General features: G+C 36.8%; 1 protein-coding gene across 1 annotated transcript in view; it reads right to left on the bottom strand.

Moving 5' to 3' along the window:
* The window catches only part of LOC107672455 (protein tweety homolog 2-like), a 43,835-nt gene that overhangs the window by 4,125 nt on the left and 20,799 nt on the right, over window positions 1-18,911 (bottom strand). Inside the window, exons 3-12 of the mRNA XM_016465649.1 lie at window positions 14,693-14,804; window positions 10,089-10,309; window positions 7,307-7,402; window positions 5,923-5,995; window positions 3,049-3,118; window positions 2,172-2,227; window positions 1,488-1,580; window positions 1,309-1,401; window positions 237-379; window positions 1-151 (exon numbers count right to left, since the gene is read on the bottom strand). The exon at window positions 1-151 is cut by the window's left edge and continues 21 nt beyond it. Of these exons, the coding sequence (XP_016321135.1) occupies window positions 1-151; window positions 237-379; window positions 1,309-1,401; window positions 1,488-1,580; window positions 2,172-2,227; window positions 3,049-3,118; window positions 5,923-5,995; window positions 7,307-7,402; window positions 10,089-10,309; window positions 14,693-14,804 (1,108 nt within the window). The remainder of the gene's footprint in view (window positions 152-236; window positions 380-1,308; window positions 1,402-1,487; window positions 1,581-2,171; window positions 2,228-3,048; window positions 3,119-5,922; window positions 5,996-7,306; window positions 7,403-10,088; window positions 10,310-14,692; window positions 14,805-18,911) is intronic.

Here is an 18,911-nt window from a genome sequence, read left to right on the forward strand (position 1 = left end):
CTGCAGTGGAGGATGCAGACTCGTCTGGCTGCCCATGCTGCTGCTGTAGCTGCAGAAACTGTGAACTTGAGCTCTGCTGGGGTTATACGGTGTGATGCGTCTCGACGGGTTAAAGGGGTCCTCCTCATCGATATCATCATAATCCCTGTCCCTGAGGACAACCAATCACACGTCAGCCACACTGATGGTCTCAGGTGCCATGCACTACAATGACACGGCAGGAAGGTGGATGGTACCTGATGGCGATGAGGGTCCAGGCACGTGGGACGGCACACAGCAGGGCACAGAAGGCACAGGCTGCCAGCAGAGAGAACAGGCACAGATACAGGAGCCCCTCCACGCCATCATAGCAAACACCCAGCAGCGCCTCCAGATAATCCTGCAGGACCAGAGCACTGTTAGATCAACACAGGACCTAAACATATTTCCTATTTGTTTTTAAGTAGTCTGAGATAATTTATTATTATTTATTAGAGAAAAAACTGCTTCACTGCTTGTAAATATTTTAAAAACTTTTGTTTGCAAAATTGAAGTTAAGCAGTGCAACCGACATGCAGAAAAATATAGACCTCTATACCAAGGTCACCTTAAGAAAAATAATAATGTGGTTTACCTTTTCGAAAATAATATCATTTACGAATTATGATTACATGCATTAAAGGTGTAAGGAAAATGTTATTACTTAATACTTGATGGTTACACCACATGACATTTTTACAGACATTAAATTTAATAGTTGGTTGGAAATGGTAAAAAAAAGTTTTTCAAAACCACATGAAATCAACATAAATACAAATTGTAAAAATATTTGAAAAACTTTTGTTCGCAAAATCTAAGTCAAGTGGTACAACCAACATAAAAGCAGAAAAAAATCCACTAATGCCAAGGTCATCATAAATCTCTTCAGTGTTCATGACTCCACCATAAGAAAGAGACTGGGCAAAAATGGTCTGCATGGCAGAGTTCCAAGACAAAAAAAAATAATAATTTGTGGACACTTACATGCATTGAAGGTGTAAGGAACTTTTTTTGATGGTCACACTACATGACATTTTTAGAGACATTACATTTTGAAATTTTGAAAATAGCATAAATAAAAAAGTTTTTAAAACCAAAATAAAAAAAAAAATAAAATCCTCCTGTTCTTTATCATGAACACTCTTATTTGTCATTGCAGGCAGTTTTGGGTTAAAATAATAATAATAAAAATAAATAAACAAAACAGTGAACAAGACTGGCAATAGATAGAAGTCTGACTTAAACCTGACAAACTGTTAAAATATACTTTGAAGTACAAAGGTGACTCACTTTATGCAGACTACGGCAGTCCAGCAAGGCGGTAAGCTGGTGCATATTGAACTCTGAAGAGTTCAAGATCTGCTGAATTCCAAGAAGATCTTTCTAAAATGATTCAAATTGGAAAATAAATGTTTGGAAAAAAGGACGTACAGGATGTGAAGCAGAACCCTCTTTGACAGCACTCTCACCTCTGCGGTGGGATATACAGCGACAGTAAACTGCAGCAAACCTTGCACCTGTATCTGCATGGTGGTCAGAGACCTCAGGAAGATGGTCAAAGACTGCAAAACAGAAACAACAGCAAATCAGACAAACATGTGACCTAAAGCAGTCGATCCACTGAACTAAACAATTTCTACATAGACATGCTATAGGTTCTGCCTTATGTTAATGTAATGACAAGTAAAATGTCATTAATCCATGCTGAGGATATGCATTTACATCTGGATTAACGGTTATTAAGGTTTTAAATTTGGTTAATGGTTACATCTGTCTTATACATCTGCTTTATGACATTCCCCCAAAACATTTACTTTAATAGATCCTCCAAAACAGCAGCTTAACCAGCAGAGAATACTGTCTAAATCAGTGGAAAAGCTTTCACAGGATTCCCACAGGAAATGCGAGAAAGCCAGACAAATCTAATTATCCCAAAACTACAGACAAAAGAGACCCCCTTTGATCAAAGTTTATTTTCATATCGCCTATTCATAATTTAATTAGCCACGCAGATGTTTTACAGAAACATTATAATGGCTTTAACATGGGTATTTGCCTCAATTAGAAGTCAAATGAATCTGTAAGCTCTGTTAATTGCTTGTGTCAGGAGTTCAGGGAGGAATTGAATGCTGACGTGCCGGGGAATCGTTTACCTGCTGGAACGGATTGGGAAGACTCTGGCTGCAGTATAGGTAATAGTGCACTATATCTGCAGGGGACACAGAAACAAAGTGAAGATTCAAATGCTTACAGTCTGTGCCATTAAATGAAACTGAACCATCAAAATGGGTCATTTGGAAACCATCATTAATCATGAGCACATTAAAGGAATAGTTTAGCCTAAAATTATAATTTGCTGAAAATTTACTCTCCCTTAGGCCTTAGTTTCAACTATGGATCCTGTGTAGTGAATGGGTGCCGTCAGAATGAGAGTCCAAACAGCTGATAAAAACATCACAATAATTCACAAGTAATTGTTTAAAGTTAAAATGCCTTAATAATGGATTTGTTTCTTACAAACACACAGCTTTTCAATTCACAAGATAATTGATGGACTGGGGTCGTGTGGATTACTTGTGGATTATTGTGATGTTTTTATCAGATGTTTGGACTCTCATTCTGACGGCACCCATTCACTGCAGAGGATCCATTGGTGAGCAAGTGATGTGATGCTAAATTCCGCTAAATCTGTTCCGATGAAGAAACAAACTTGTCTACATCTTTGACGACCTGAGAGTGAGTACATTTGACAAGTACAGTTTTTCATTTTTGGGTGAAGTATTGCTTTAACATATGACCGCCCACATATCAGCTATTCAGTATTAAGCCACCAATCACAATAGAGATCATTTAAAGGTAAAGTAGCAATAACTATTTAATTCTAAATGTCAGAGAGTGTGGAAAATGATTGTGTGAAACTACATTATGACTGTTTTCGGTGCAAGAAACATTGACTATAGGATATGCCTTTGTTTTAAAAAACATCTGGTTCATGCAAAGGACACAGGCATATGGAGCAATATTACTTACCCGCACTTAAGGAGTCTTTGGTTTCATTGACAATGAACTTGTCAGGAGAGACACAAAAGTCACTGGTGCCCTAGAACAGACCAAACAACAAGCTCACAAGTACAATTCTGCAAAACTGGTTTTAAACAAGAGAAAGAAACTGAAAGGCCACATAGCCTTTGGTGGATGCTGTTGCAGTGCTCACACATATTGGATTATGGTGTTTGTATCAAAATGTGACAGGGTTTCTAAGACCTTTGCTGAAAGTCAGGACCATACAAGGTGATCAAACAGGGGCTAATCCTATTGCAGAGATCTGTGGATGGCCTGGCTTAAATTAGTGGGTGTCAGCGGCAAGAACAGACAGTGAACCGTTACCTCAGATATTGAAAAAGGCTCAAAGAAACCTTCAACTTTCTTGAGGGAAAGTGTCATGAACACTTTTTTCTAGTTAAAATTGTTCTGCACTGATAATCTTCTCTCTGACAAAGCTCTGAAAATCTCATTCATGCATTCAGATCTGAATGCATTCGGATTCAAAAGTGACAAACTGGATGGCAAACCAACCAGATTTTAATTTCAGAACTAGGATGCCCTTGGGATTTAAGCGACATTATTACCAATCATTTCCTAGTTAGGTAAGGTTAGGACAATGGTGGTTTGTTGGACCAGAAAGTTGTTGTTTAAAAACCACCACAGAGTGGTTTACATGTGGTCCCGATGGTAAATTCTCTCTGAAATAAATAAAAAAGGGACAAATGCAGGTGTGAGAGTCACATGTTCCTTCAAGGCTTGTTTCCACTCTCTCTTACTATCAGTAACAGGAGGGAATCGATGTAGTCAGGCACTGCTGGAGTAATCCACTTTACTGCTGCGCCTGACCTCTGCTCTGACCCCTCATTGAGCAGTCTTAAGTTCTGTTCCCCACAGACATCCTGATTGAAGCGTCGGCTCTTACTCTAATCACTGTCATGCTCACCGTTTGCCTCTTAATGTGTAGCTACTCAAAGACTAGAGCTAAAATAAGTAAGCCAATTCATTGATACTTTAATTCATTTCTTAATTGAAATTGGAGATATTATTTAGAGAGTAAAGATTCTAACTCTACTTAGAATGACAGAATAAACTGATTTGTCAACTTTTAAAAAGAAGGATAAAAATCATTCCATGTATTTTGTGGTTGACAACAAAGACTCTGCAATATAGAGTTTGATTGAATGCATGGAGAAACTAGTCTAATTAATAGATGGACAGATCGATTCAGGTCACTTAGTTGATTCATAAAATAAGGATTCAGGAAAGAAACAACTATCTTTATTAGTGAGTCACTAAATGATTCCCACTGATTTGTTCAAACACACCAGTTTGTTCAGAATCATAATGTCATTTTGTAGCTTTTTGTTGGTCGATGTTGAATCCAAAATGTAAGTTACTCGATATTAATGTCTTGTTTATTGAACTGTATACGGGCAATATCACGCAATCATTATATTAGTCAAAATATTAGTGAAGCGTATGGATAAAAACAAATAAAAACACCATTTCTGATTTGATTATGCTTAAATATAGAATTACTATAGTTAATATATTACATTCACTATATATATTTATCATATTACATTGTATTTTATAACAACATATGTTTCTTGACAAAATGCAAATAACATTTACTATTTCTTTCACAGCATTTCTTAGTTATAAATAGGGTTGCAAAAAGGTGGAAAATGTCCAGTAAATTTCGGAAATATTCCAGAAATTTTGGAAACTTTCCAATAGTTTTTGGCATATTCCAGGGATTTTTGGAAAGTTTCCGGAAATTTACCAGGCATTTTCCACCCCTGTGCAACCCTAGTTATAAACACGTTCAAGCAAGGTTGAGGATTCATAGTTGAAGATTTGGACTACTAATGAAAAGTGGCATGTTTGATGTCAGGTAAGTGCGTTACAGGAAGTGTAAAGTACATGAGATCCCCCTTCAATACCCCAGTGACATCATGAACAAGGCACTTAGCTCCTAGGTGCACGGTACTTGCACACCCAATTACTGTATTACAAGTCAAGACTAAATATAAGGCATCTTCAGAGGTGTTAGTGAGGCCAGCAGGGGGTGCTCACCCTGTGGTCTGTGTGGGTCCTAAAGCCCCAGTGTAGTGACGGGGACACTATACTGTCAACAAGCACCGTCCTTCGGATGAGACGTTAAACCGAGGTCCTGACTCTCTGTGGTCATTAAAAATCCTAGGATGTCTTTCGAAAAGAGTAGAGGTGTGACTTCGGCATCCTGGCCAAATTTGCCCATTGGCCTCTGATCATCATGGCCTCCTAACCATCCCCATATCTACTGATTGGCTTCATCACTCTGTCTCCTCTCCACCAATAAGCTGGTGTGTGGTGGGCGTTCTGGCGCACTATGGCTGCCGTCGCATCATCCAGGTGGATGCTGCACACTGGTGGTGGATGAGGAGATACCCCCTGACAATGTAAAGTGCTTTGAGTGCCTAGAAAAGCGCTATATAAATGTAATGAATTATTATTATTATTATTAGATGCAGAGATTAAGACCGAGGCGAGACATGCGACAGAGTAAATTGGCCTGTTTAGTGACACAGAGAGAATGGCTGTTTACATCCGTTAAGCCAGTGGACTGTCTAATTTAAATGACCAGAGCTTTGTAATCAGCTTTTCAAACTGGCATGCACCACGAGACGCATAAACGCAGTCACTGAACCCTGATAATCTCCTAAGAGTTTCACATAGCTCACGCCCCTCTACCCTTACAAACATTCACTTAAAAAAAATCCAGGACAGTGTTAGTGAATGAAGTGACTCATAGTCGTTGGACACTGATCAAAGGGAGTTTAAAGTAAGCAGTCATGTGAAAACACAGTAACTTACCACAGCTGTGGCTGTGCCCGCTCCTAATGACGCCCAACTCATGATCAGGGTCAGTACGCCACACACCATAATACTGAAATGAGAGAAAGAGAGGACATAACAGTGAGATGTGAAGTTAAACATGAAATTAAACACTACCTTGCAAAAGTTTGGGTCCGTAAAATCTTTTTGAAAGAAGTCTCTAATGCTCACCAAGGTCAAAAATACAGTTTTGTCATGACAACTCTCGGAGTGATTTGCATGGTAATGAACATGACAAGGTTAATGTGTTTGGTCTTGGCGGAATAGATCTGCTACGCTGCTGTGGCAGAGCAAGTACCGAGACTTGCTACTGCCAATACATCCACAACATGCTGCTGTGAGCATGTAAGAAATACTGCTGCTGCACATATAACATGAACAACCCCCATATAGAATATTAACTATACTTCCATTTAGTATGTAAATCCAATGTTACTTACAAATAGCTGCTCTCACAGATTCAGTTGGTAATTCATTAAGTAAATCATTACTTACTGAATGATTCAAAACAACTCTTTGACCGATTCATTAAAATAACCTTCTCTTAAGTATAATTTGTTGAGGAAATGAACCATTCTGTTTACACTTTAGTAGGAAGCACATGAATGAGGATGTAAACCAGTGAGAAAGTGATCAAAGGCATGAGCATGCGAGCGATCACATGAGCAAATAGGAAGTCAAAAGGAGACAGAGATGAATGGGGTAAACGGCTCCCTGATGGCCATGGAAAATGGAGCCGATGTTTCCTCAAACAGCCTTTCTCGTCTGAGGATGGACTTAAAAGCACCAATAAAGCAGATTGGAAGCACATAATAATTAGTTAAGGGCGAGCACATGCTCGCGCGGGCAAGGAGATCAATAAGCATTAGTGGGGTAAGTGGAGATGGATCTAAAGGAGCTTCCAATAAGGCTAACGGGGAGAGAGAGACAGAGGATTGAGATGAAAGGAAATGCAGGGCTTGCTGGCGACTGGCGAACCACAGCACTCGATGCACTCAGAGTCATTCCACAGAGGTCTGTTTATGTCAGAGGCTGCCTTATTTTACAGTGCATTTAAGCTGGCAGGAATAAACAACTTCACAACATTATACAAACAATTAACAACGGGAAAGGATTATATACAGGTGCATCTCAATATATTAGAATGTCATGGAAAAGTTCATTTATTTCAGTAATTCAACTCAAAATGTGAAACTCGTGTATTAAATAAATTCAATTGAAATACAGGTAATATGACAAGTATATATTGCCTCCTTCCTCCATGTTAACTTCTTTATGATTACAAAAATGGGTCAAACTTCCCTTCTGTGAAGGGAATACCCAAAGCCAGAGGTCTAACCATAGATATTTAGAGCATACTTACACTGCGAGCATCCATCGAGACTGCTTTGCCAGTCCCAGACATGCTACGAGACAGATGACCAGGTCCAAAATCAGAAGCAGCAGGTATGTTAACCATCTGAAATAAAGCAAACGAAAGTTTATGAAAGATGAAAGCAGAAATAGGTGTTCAGATAATATAAAAAAGGCACATATATATTTTATTTTGTATTTGTACTATAGTATTCTTATTTATTAGCTACTTATCGTATAGTTTTGTACTGAATTACTGAGTAGAGGATGTTGAAAACATTATTTTGTTTTATGTGGAGCAAATAAACAAAGGAAATCTAATCTAATCTAAAGAATATGATTAAAAAAGTAATGCTTTTAATCAAAATCGATTCATGTCAACTGTAGGCACGTTATGTTCAATAATATAAAAACAAACAAACAAACAACATATGTCTGCTTTTCTAAGCAAATAATGTTATGCTATTATTTTCATATAATTTGATTAATTAAACTGTCACCTCATTCGATTATTTTTTTTTTTTTTAAATCAGTTGACAGTGCTGATTTTAATATTCATCTACTGTGTGATTTAGATGTGTGTGAGCACACTGTCAGTAGGTCTCTAAGTACTTTAAAAGTGGGTGTTTATAGCACTCAAATTATTCTTCCATCTTCCTTTGTATGTTTCCCATCTAATTAATAATTGAACAGACCAAATACACATAAGAATTTCATGAGCTCCAGCCTAGTATGTGAGAACAGACAATCTGCCAAACAGTTCACTCTGAGAAGGTGTTATTTCTGGCAATCAAGCATAGCATTTGATCCCATACATTTTTTTTTATGTAGTATGAACGCATAAAATTTCAATAAAAGATTCACAAAATGACCTAAGTAGTAGGGCACTGTTTTCTAACTAATGTTAGAGCATTGAAACCATGTGTAAAAACAGGTGTTTTACTGTATTTTCTGTACTGCATTGATTCAAGGTATATGGTTTGGTGCGCTACTGGAATGCCTGGCAAGTCACAATCCGATCAGTAATCCTACATCATGAGGACTTAAAAATGCCCACACATCTTGAGACATAGAGAGAGAGAGAGAGAGGGAGGGAGGGAGAGAAATATATGGACACAAAGGTGTATGATAAATCAGGGGAGGGAGTCCAGAGCTTGGGCGATTAGATTTGCCCATGAGTAATGGAGGAAGAGACGTTTGACCATTGCTGCTCAATAGCACGGTCCTTTAGCTGCTTGAAACACTAGCTACTCGTCAATACATGCACTGCAAGTTCATAACGTGCCGGTCTACAAAATGGAAATGTAATCTTCTTGGAGGGCATACAAATCAATTTAACAAGACTAACAGCTCCAAAAGGGCACAAGTAACCTACAGTAGTCCACATGAGATCCAGTAGTAGTGCCAGTAAAGATAAACAAGTAGGCCAAAGCTGGCACCTTTAAGGCAGTGCTCCATTAAAAACAACTTGATTTTGGTAGGGTTAGTAGGTTGGGGGGTGGGTGCAGGGCAACATCTTTGAGAAGTAGGGCCATAATTATGAGATGTAGAGCGAGAGTTTAAGAAATGGGGACATATATTTGAGGAGTAGATCCACAAGTTTGAAAAAAAAAAGGGTTACATGTTTTGAGGAGTAGGACTTGAAATTTGAAAACTAAGGTCACATGTATAAAGAGTAGGGCAAAAAACTAGGCTTGCATGTTTGAGGAGTAGGGCCAGAAGTTTGAGGAGTAGGGAGAAGATTTGAGGAGAAGGATGTTTGAGGAGAAGGATCAGAAATTTGGAAAACAGGGTCATATGTTTGAGAAGTAAGGTCAGACATCTGAAAAATAGGGTGAGATGTTTGAAAAATAAGATTACATGTTTGAGGAGAAGGGTCAGATATTTGGAAAACTTGGTCAAATGTTTGAAAAGTAGAGTGAGACGTTTGAAAAATAGGGTCACAAGTTTGAGGAGAAGGGTCTGAAATTTGGAAAATAGGGTCAAATGTTTTAGAAGTAGAGCAAGATGTTTGGAAAATAGGGTCTGAAATTTGGAAAATAGGGTCACGTGTTTGAAGAGTAGGGACAGAAATTGGGAAAATAGGGTCAAATGTTTGAGAAGTAGAGCAAGATGTTTGGAAAATAGGGCTTGAAATTTGGAAAATAGGGTCACGTGTTTGAGGAGTAGGGACAGAAATTGGGAAAATAGGGTCAAATGTTTGAAAAGCAGAGCAAGATGTTTGGAAAATAGGGTCTGAAATTTGGAAAATAGGATCACGTATTTGAAGAGTAGGGACAGAAATTGGGAAAATAGGGTAAAATGTTTGAGAAGTAGAGCAAGATGTTTGGAAAATAGGGTCACGTGTTTGAGGAGTAGGGACAGAAATTGGGAAAGTAGGGTCAAATGTTTTAGAAGTAGAGCAAGATGTTTGGAAAATAGGTTTTGAAATTTGGAAAATAGGGTCACGTATTTGAGGAGTAGGGGCAGAAGTTTGGAATACAAGGTCACGTGTTTGAGGAGTAGAGCTAGATTTTTAGATAATTGGGTCACATGTTTGAGTAGTAGAGTCAGAAGTCTAAAAAAAATAGGGTCAGAAGTCTGAAAAATAGGATCACATGATTAAGGAACAGGCTTCTGAAACATTCAGACATTTCAGACCCACGTCTACATCAGCAGTCTCTAAAGTGCATGGAGCTGTCCTATCTCTGACCTCTGATGAGACATAGGACATGTTGTTGCAAAAGTTTTCAAGAGCACGGAGTGCAGTAAATAAGCCATCATTATTACCCCACCAGCCCAAGGCAGCTTACCTGTAGTACTCTATGAATGAAGTTTTATCCGCGATGGCTGCCAAATCCACTTGCACCTTCATTGTGTCTGGCATGGCTGTCAGCTGCTGGATAATGTTGTTGGCCATCTGCTGCATGAAGTGCAAGGTTTGGGTGTAGTCTCCCCTTGGAGAAAATATCTCATCCAACCGCTCCAGGTGTTCTTTCAGCCCGACCTGCATACTACCCAATGAGTTTCCCACCTGAGAACAGAGACAAGAAAAATGCTGATAACCATTAGAAGGCTAATAATGGCGATCGGGCCCACTGGCACGGAGACGAATGACTGTTCCCAATTAATTCTCTATGGGAGCAGGAGGCATGCACAGGGGATCATGGGATTGCCAGAGGAGTAAAGTAAGCGGCAAGAGTGACAGAACGCAGAGAAATTCTTTAAGGAAAAAAATTATAATTTAAGGCTTTTGATTTCTTTAATTATTACAGATATTTTGAAGAATTTGGGGGTCCAAACAATATTGGACTCAATTGACTTTCATTATATAGGCAGAAAACAACAACACTGAGACATTTCTCAAGATATCTTCTTTTGTCTTACACAGAAAAAAAAACAAATTCACACAGGCCTGGAATGTATATGAAGGTTTGAAAATTACGAGTACATGAAATTTTGTGATTTAAGATGTGGTAACAGTGAAATTTTGGTGCGGTTTCACAGGCAATAAGGGTACATTGTCAATAATGTTTCAATGTATAAAGCATATCTTACACAGAAATCACTTCAAGACAAGCATTTTTTTTTCAACGTGGTGAAATTCGTGTGAGCAACTTGAACCAGTTGCAAAATCTGCGTGGGGAAACTTTTTTGTCCTCACTTGAAATTTCTTAGATTTCACCTGCCAGAATTTGCTTAAAGGAAAATGTGACCGGATATTTTTTTATGTTATGTTATGATTATGTTATGATTAAAGGAGGGTACTAGCTAAACGATTTTCTCAAAATAAAATGTAGATTATAAACTTGTTATAAAATTGTTATAAACTTTGACATATGGCAGGAAGGAAACTGATTTGTTTTGGCAGACCATCCATTGTTAATGTTAAGATGGACTTCTAGGCTCAAAACTTGCCCAGAAAGTAACAAATCAGTTTTCAGTGAGCTTCATTAGTCCCCGATCTCTGTTTTTGACAGATTCACTGTAGCTGGCAGAGAATCAATAATGCTTTCAGGAGGATTTTGTCAGGTCACCACTAAATATTACTGCTATCCGCCTGCCTAGGTGCAGAGTTATGACTATGAAATATTCTGTGCTTATTTCTTTAAAACACTATAGAGCCTCTGTTGTAGGCTTGAGTCGATGTCAGAGATCTATCCACGTATCGACCTGTCTGTAAAGCCTGTAAAAACCAAATGCTGCACAACCCTCAAAGGTTCGTACCATAGAGACAAACCAATTGTGAAAAAAGCTTTTGTTAGCATTAAAAGTTGTTGCGTACAACAGAGTAAGCTACACTAGACTGGATTAATGGCACGTAGTCTGTATCCGTTTTTAAATTTGTTATGAGACATCAAATCCTTTATATAATTAATCAGCACAGTACATCAGCTGAAAAAAATATTTGCTTGAGTCCAGCCATCTGACCTCTTCTTTACCTCTTTTTAAAGGCCATCATGTGGCATTTCTGGTAAACCGCTCTCATTCTTGGCAATAATTGATCGTTCTGCTTTAATTTCAGTGAATTGCAATATGTGGCTCTTTTGAATAATTGCTCTATAACTCGTAATTTCGAAATGGTGGAAGAGTAATTAAGATGAATAAAGATTAAGATTCAAAATGACTAACATTCATACATTAGATTCACTTCCCTTGTGGAAGGTGTGGATACTGCATGAAATAGAGTTAAAAGCATGCGAAATGGCAATCACTACACCCATTTACTCACAGTTGCAACAGCTATTTTCTGGCACGCAAATACAGGCAGGAGGCGTTTAAAAAGCCTGGAAGCTCAAAAACTTCCTCCACACTCTCCCAATCACTTCAACATTCATGAATTCAGTTGTGCAATCAAGCTTGGCCCTTTAGACACGGTCCTCTTTGCCTTTAAATTTTAAGAGAGAAACTTCCACTAAAGCTGAAATTGGATTGATGCAGTTGTAGTGAAGCCAATGGTTGTTTGTTGTTCTCACATTTTCAATGTTGTTTTAGCTACAGCAAACAGTGAAAAGGCTGTTCTAGACCACATATTTAAATATGTTCACTCGGCCGTGAAGCAATGCATTATGGGCCAGTGAGCCAAATATACACTGGCAGAGAGTGAGAGTGACAGCAGGAAGCTCTCGGAGGCAGTGTATTAGAAGAACAGAGGTTGTCACCACATTGCCAGCAGGTAATGAACATCAGGACTGTATGAGGAGAAATGTTCTGCCAGCCAGCCAGCCAAATGCTCCGTTTGTCACACTCAACCTGCCATATGCTGAATTACACCGCCCTCAAATCCAAGACATACTGCTGGAAACACTGTTTGTGGGTTGTTTTAAATATACCAGTGCTCAGTGCATAGATGGTGATGTTCAGACATTTGAATGGGAAAGGAAAGATCTTGTAAGCCTGTCACTTAATCCACATCGATTATAACAAAGACTGAGATTAGAAAAAAAATCACTGCTTTTTTTTTGTTAATAAAAATGTGAAGTCTGTCCAGTACTAGCATACTTCTACATAACATGCAGTACATACTCTTTACTGCTTAGTATGCTTGAACCAGTAACTTGAAACAGTGGAAATATGCATTGATAAATGTTTCAAACCCTATGTTCAGAATGAAATACAGTACTTGCTGACTATTTGCTGAAAACAGCACAGCATACAGTCGTCAATAATCAATAAATATTGCAATATTTATGTACTTGCTTTAAAATGAGTTAAAAGTGTATGTTTTTATTTCAAGGAACTATCATTTCAACCATATAGCAACGGCAGCCTAGAAAACCCAAAATGTTTAAAACTAAGAAGTAAAATACAATAAAAAAAATCTAGTGGAAAAGTCATATTTTTCCACATCATTGTTTCCTTCAAAACATTTAATATTTTTTTTTATCAATATGCAACAATAAAACAATACACTGTATAATAATCAGTGCATCTTTAAGGCGTTTAAAATCAAATTAAAGCTTTTTACGACGTTCACATATAATTTTAAAAAGACTTAAAACATTGACCCCAAAATACAATATTAATTTTAAAAAGTAATATTGTATTTTGGGGGTCATTAGACTATCTTACAGTTTAAATAATACAATATAATAATACAATACAAAAAACAATACAATACAATAAAAAGTTTTGGCAAAAAAAAAATCAGTCAAAATTATGAATATGATATAGATTATATGTAGCCTCATTTTCTAGACACCTTATTATTCTAATTGTTTACATTTTTGAATGCACATTAGCTTTTTTTGACCCAAAACGTGCATAAGCACCATGTTGTTACTTTGAAACACACTGCGCTCATATTTATTTTATTAAATCATAGTCTTTTGATGTTTAACCCTCACATTAAGCCATATCGTGATTCCTGGTTTTCTGTCCCCAAATTTAGGACCTCTTCAAATGATAATTAACTCATAGCCTATTTATTCTATGAGTTAATTATAGAATTATCTTAAACTAATCTTACCGTATGCTTTTCAGAAAACATAATGGCCAAATAAAAAGTGTATTAAAATCACAGTGATATTACAGTGCTGCTTAATTTTATACCATGATTTCACTGTAAATTGTAAACAATCAATACAAAGGCCCAGAACTACTGCATACTGCTTTAAGAGTAAGGCATTATAAGATGGCACACTATCTGTTTTGAACATAGCCTATATAACTTTGTGTTGTTTCTCCTTGTCAGAAAAATTTGATTTATCTGCATTTAATAAAATAAAATTAAATAGTTAAATTACATTTTATATTACATAATTTGAATTTTAAAATGAAATGTTAAATTACACACAATTTTAAATTAAATTAAATTAAATTAAAAACATGAATATAATATTAAATAAATTCTCAATACATCCTCAATCATTTGATCAGCAGGATGCTCACAGACATATAAAGCAGACCAGTGAATGTGGATGCACGAGTGGATACAGATAGATTTTTAATCTCCTTTAATGCAGATGAACAGATAATCCCAGTCTTCTCTTTGCGCTTACTGTTTTCCTTTGCCTACACACATGAATACACACACCAGCTGGATGTGTTTGCATCAGGAGAGGTTTCTAGAGTCTATCTACAACTCAAACTAGAGGTTAAAATGGGGACAGGCACAATATGACTACAGCTCTCAACATGCAGAGAAGAAGCCTGCAGCAGTGCTGCATCTGTGCGTTTCTGTCTGTGTGTGTGGGTGTGTGTGTGTGTGTGTGTGTGTGTGTGGTGCCACTCATCACATGATACACTCATACTCCAGCAGCAGTGAAAAGCCTGTGAGGCTCCGGCTCTTAGTTTTTCAGCATGCAGAATGTAACAGGCAAAATTCAGATTTCGTTTTAATCACAGTGTTCCTCAGGCTATTCTAATGAAATCGGACAACATGATGTGTGACAGGTGAAGGAAGTGAAACTCTTACCAGACTGCCAATGCTACCCAGTGTGTGATTGGCATTATAAATGGAGTAAGTCAACTGGTAAACGCCATCGTTGGTTTCGCTGTTTCCATAGAAACCCACGCCCACCGCTGAACTGTGAGAAAAATAAATCAAGGCAGAACAACAGTTTATGTTACAAATAGGGTTTCATATCAATAAAATTCTCTCATGTTGCTTCCAACTGCTTGTTGAAGATTTGAAACATTTAAAGGTGAAGTGTGTATTTTTGACCACTTCAAAGAGGTCATGAGCAATCAAATTGTCAAATCAAATTCATCTTATGAGATAAAAGATTTTGTTGCCGCTTCATCAAATTATCCTCCTCAGTTCAGAAAAAAGGGCCAGTCATTTGAACTAAACTACAAAAACAGCCTGTTTTAAATGTACAAAACCTACTAGCGTCACAGAGAAAACATTCACATGTCAGTGAAGATTTGGTCTTGGTCCACTTGTTGAAAACACCAGAAGAATTAACAATAAGAGTAAAATGTGATGAAATCTCATGGATTGATTTACGATTTAAAGTTGTGGGGATATTTGTATATTTGTTTGACCATCAAGCACATTTATCCCCAAATTATCATTCCCACTCGTCTCAATAGTGATTGTATAATTTTCCTAAATTTTATAGTAAAATACTGTATTCTACGGTGGCCGAGAAGTGCAAAGCAAATCACAATTCTGAAAACAAAATAACAAATTACAAATGCAAATGCAAGTCTAAAAAACAAAATAACAATTCAGAAAGCACAACAACAATTTAAAAACATTATAACAAGTCAGAAAACACAATGACAAATTCGAAAACAAAATAACAAGTCAGAAAACACAACGACAAATCCAAAAACAAATTAACAAGTCAGAAAACACAACGACAAATCCAAAAACAAATTAACAAGTCAGAAAACACAACGACAAATCCAAAAACAAATTAACAAGTCAGAAAACACAACGACAAATCAGACAAACCGGAAAAGGTAGGTATAGTTTGAGACAGCCACCGCTGACTGGACGAGATCATCAGCTTCAGTGGCGCAGATGGATAAGTGCGTGGCCTTGGCTTTTTGACGAGATCGACCTGGGTTCGATCCCGCCTTTTGCCAAACTTTTTTTTTTCTTCCCTTTTCAAATCTCGTATTAGCAATGGATTCTATTTACACTAAGTGAAAATAGCAGAATTTGTTATTTTGTTTTCAGAATTGTGATTTGCTTTGCACTTCTCGGCCACCGTAGTATTCTAATATTTAAAAAAAAACAAAATAAAAATAAATAAATAATAATAATTGTTTTTCCCCATTACAGCAACATTAAAAACATAAATTTTATTTTGGTTATGGTAATTAGTTTTTCCTCAAGAAAAATATGTACTACTGTTACAAAATATTTTTTTTTTTGAAAGAAGTTTCTGACAAAAGAATGCTCATCTAGACTGGATCAAAAATACAGTAAACAGTATTATTGTGTAATATTATTACAATGTTATTTTAATTTTCTATTTTAAAATATTTTAAATGGTCATTTATTCCTGTTTTGGCAAAGCTGAATTTTCAGCATCATTACTCCAGTCTTCAGTGTCACAAGATCCTTCAGAAATAATTCTAATATGCTGATTTGCTGTAACATTTCTTATTAATCAAAGGTAAAAACAGGTGTGCTGATTAATATTTTTGTGGAAACCATGTTACATGTTTTTCAGGATGCTTTGATTAATACAAAGTAAAAAAAACAGCATTCATTTGAAAAAAAAAAAAAACATTAATGTGCTTACGGTCACTTTGGATTGATTTAATGAATCCTTGGTGAGTAAAAAAAATTAAATAAATAAAAATGACTGACCCCAATCGGTAGTGTTTATAAATAAATATATACTTATATTGTGTTGATTTGGAGATAAATTGTGTCCTGGAAATTGTTGACAGGTTTTGTGAGATTCACTGAAAGTATTCTTGTTACCTTGTGTATTGAAATGCCCTTGTTTCACAAATCACAGGTCTCATTTTGGCATAAAACAAAGAGTAAAGTCATCTAAAACACACCTGACTCCAGCTGCTACTGCAATAAACATGAAAAGTGTGCTCACCGGTACCAGTTTGGCTATACAATTCATCATTTTGACTCAATTGGTCTCATGGCAGCTTCTAATGTGAAATCTGAGTAAATATTTCAAAACAGCCTCCAGAATTGTAGTCTACCTAATTACACTGCTGTGTTGTGTCATAACAGCCCAGCAACCAGTCTGCTTGCTCTCTTCTCCAGACAGCATCAGATCAGCTTCATTAAACAACCTCACCAGAACCATGTGTGCAGACTGTCAAGCATTAGGGCCTCTCAGTCCATCTCAATCAGCAAGGGATCTAACCCCCACCCCTTATGTTAGAGCCGCTATATGAGACACAGGCCAGGTGTGATATTTCCCCTGCTTTTGGAAAACCTCTTCTGTTTTCGATATATTGATGTATTGACTATACAGTATTGTCACTACTGAATTTGAATACAAGAACAGCATTTAAAACAGAATGGAAAAGTGCCAGTGTTACTGAAATGGATGAATAGAATATAACATATAGGCTACAACAAGTTTTAACCGGGCCCACGGACAAACATAACTGGGGTTTCCTGATATTAAAGGGATAGTTCACTCAAAAATGAAAATCCTGTCATTAATTACTCACCCTCATGTCGCTACAAACCCATAAGACCTTCGTTCATCTTCAGAACACAAATTAAGATATTTTTGATGAAATCTGAGAGCTCTCTGAACCTCCATAGACAGCAACGCAACTACCACGTTCAAGGCCCGGAAAGGTAGTAAGGACTAGGGGTCAACGATATGTGTTTTTCAGGGCCAATACCGATTATTACATAAAGTAGACAGATAACCAATATTTTTAACTCATATATATATATATATATATATATGTGTGTGTGTGTGTGTGTGTGTGTGTGTCTGGTGTAAAAAATTTAAATTAATGTCAAAATTAAGAATAACAAGGGCTCTGACAAAAACTTTCTTTAAATGCCTTTAAATTATTTTATCGGCAAATCAGCTTTTAAATTGACCGATAACCATAAAAATGCTTAATATCGGCACCGATAATTGGCCAGGCTGATAATCGGTTGACCCCTAGTAAGGACATTGATAAAATAGTCCATGTGACATCAGTGGTTCAAACATAATTTTATGAAACTATACTACAATACTTTTTGTGCGCAAAGAAAACTAAAATAATGACTTTATTCAACAATGTCTTCTCTTTCTTGTCAGTCTTCACAATAAATAAAAAAGAGTATCACAATAAATAAAAAAGTATTCTCGAAGCTTAATAACATTACGGTTGAACCACTGATGTCACATGGACTGTTTTATCAATGTCCTTAGTACCTTTCCGGGCCTTGAACGTGGTAGTTGTGTTGCTGTATATGCAGGGTCAGAAAGCTCTCGGATTTCATCCAAAATATCTTAATTTGTGTTCTGAAGATGAACGAAGGTCTTACGGGTTTGGAACAACATGAGGGTGAGTAATTAATGACAGAATTTTCATTTTTGTGTGAACTATGCCTTTAAGAGATGCATTCTCCAAATCAGAGCTTCGTACTTGCATAATACAGAAATATATCCTGTGTTTTACTGTATTTTTTCTCAACCTGGCATCCATGTGCATGACTTGTGTATCTTATTTTCTTTGATGGCTTCAGCAGAAAGGCTAATTTTCAGACTGTTACATAAATATATTCAGACTGTTATTATAAATATATATGATAAAGCCATCTGTCTGTCTGTCTGTCTGTCTGTCTATCCATCCATCCATCCATCCATCCATCCATCTATCTATTATCCATCCATCTCTATATCCATCCATTTGTCCATCTATCCGTCTGTCACCCAGAAGACCTCAGAAATGTGCATCATTACCTTAGCAACCAGCTCTAGCAACGATATAGGAAACAGCCAAAATGCATTGAAAGACATTCAACCACATAAGGCATATAACCTTGAAACAGTTTTGATTTCTCAACTTTCCTTTTCTAGTTAATTATTAAAAAAAGTAAATAAAAACCCACACTGAAGAGGAGGAGGGGGATTAGAAAAACTCAAGGCCAGTTTAAACACTCACAAAACCCAGGGATGTCAAAGTCATTATTGGGTGAGGACTAAATTAGACAAAACACCAAGCAGACGATTTGTTTATTTATATATATA

Source organism: Sinocyclocheilus anshuiensis, unplaced genomic scaffold, assembly GCF_001515605.1.
Source record: "Sinocyclocheilus anshuiensis isolate Anshui unplaced genomic scaffold, SAMN03320099.WGS_v1.1 scaffold1430, whole genome shotgun sequence".
In the NCBI taxonomy this organism is placed as follows: Eukaryota; Metazoa; Chordata; class Actinopteri; order Cypriniformes; family Cyprinidae; genus Sinocyclocheilus; species Sinocyclocheilus anshuiensis.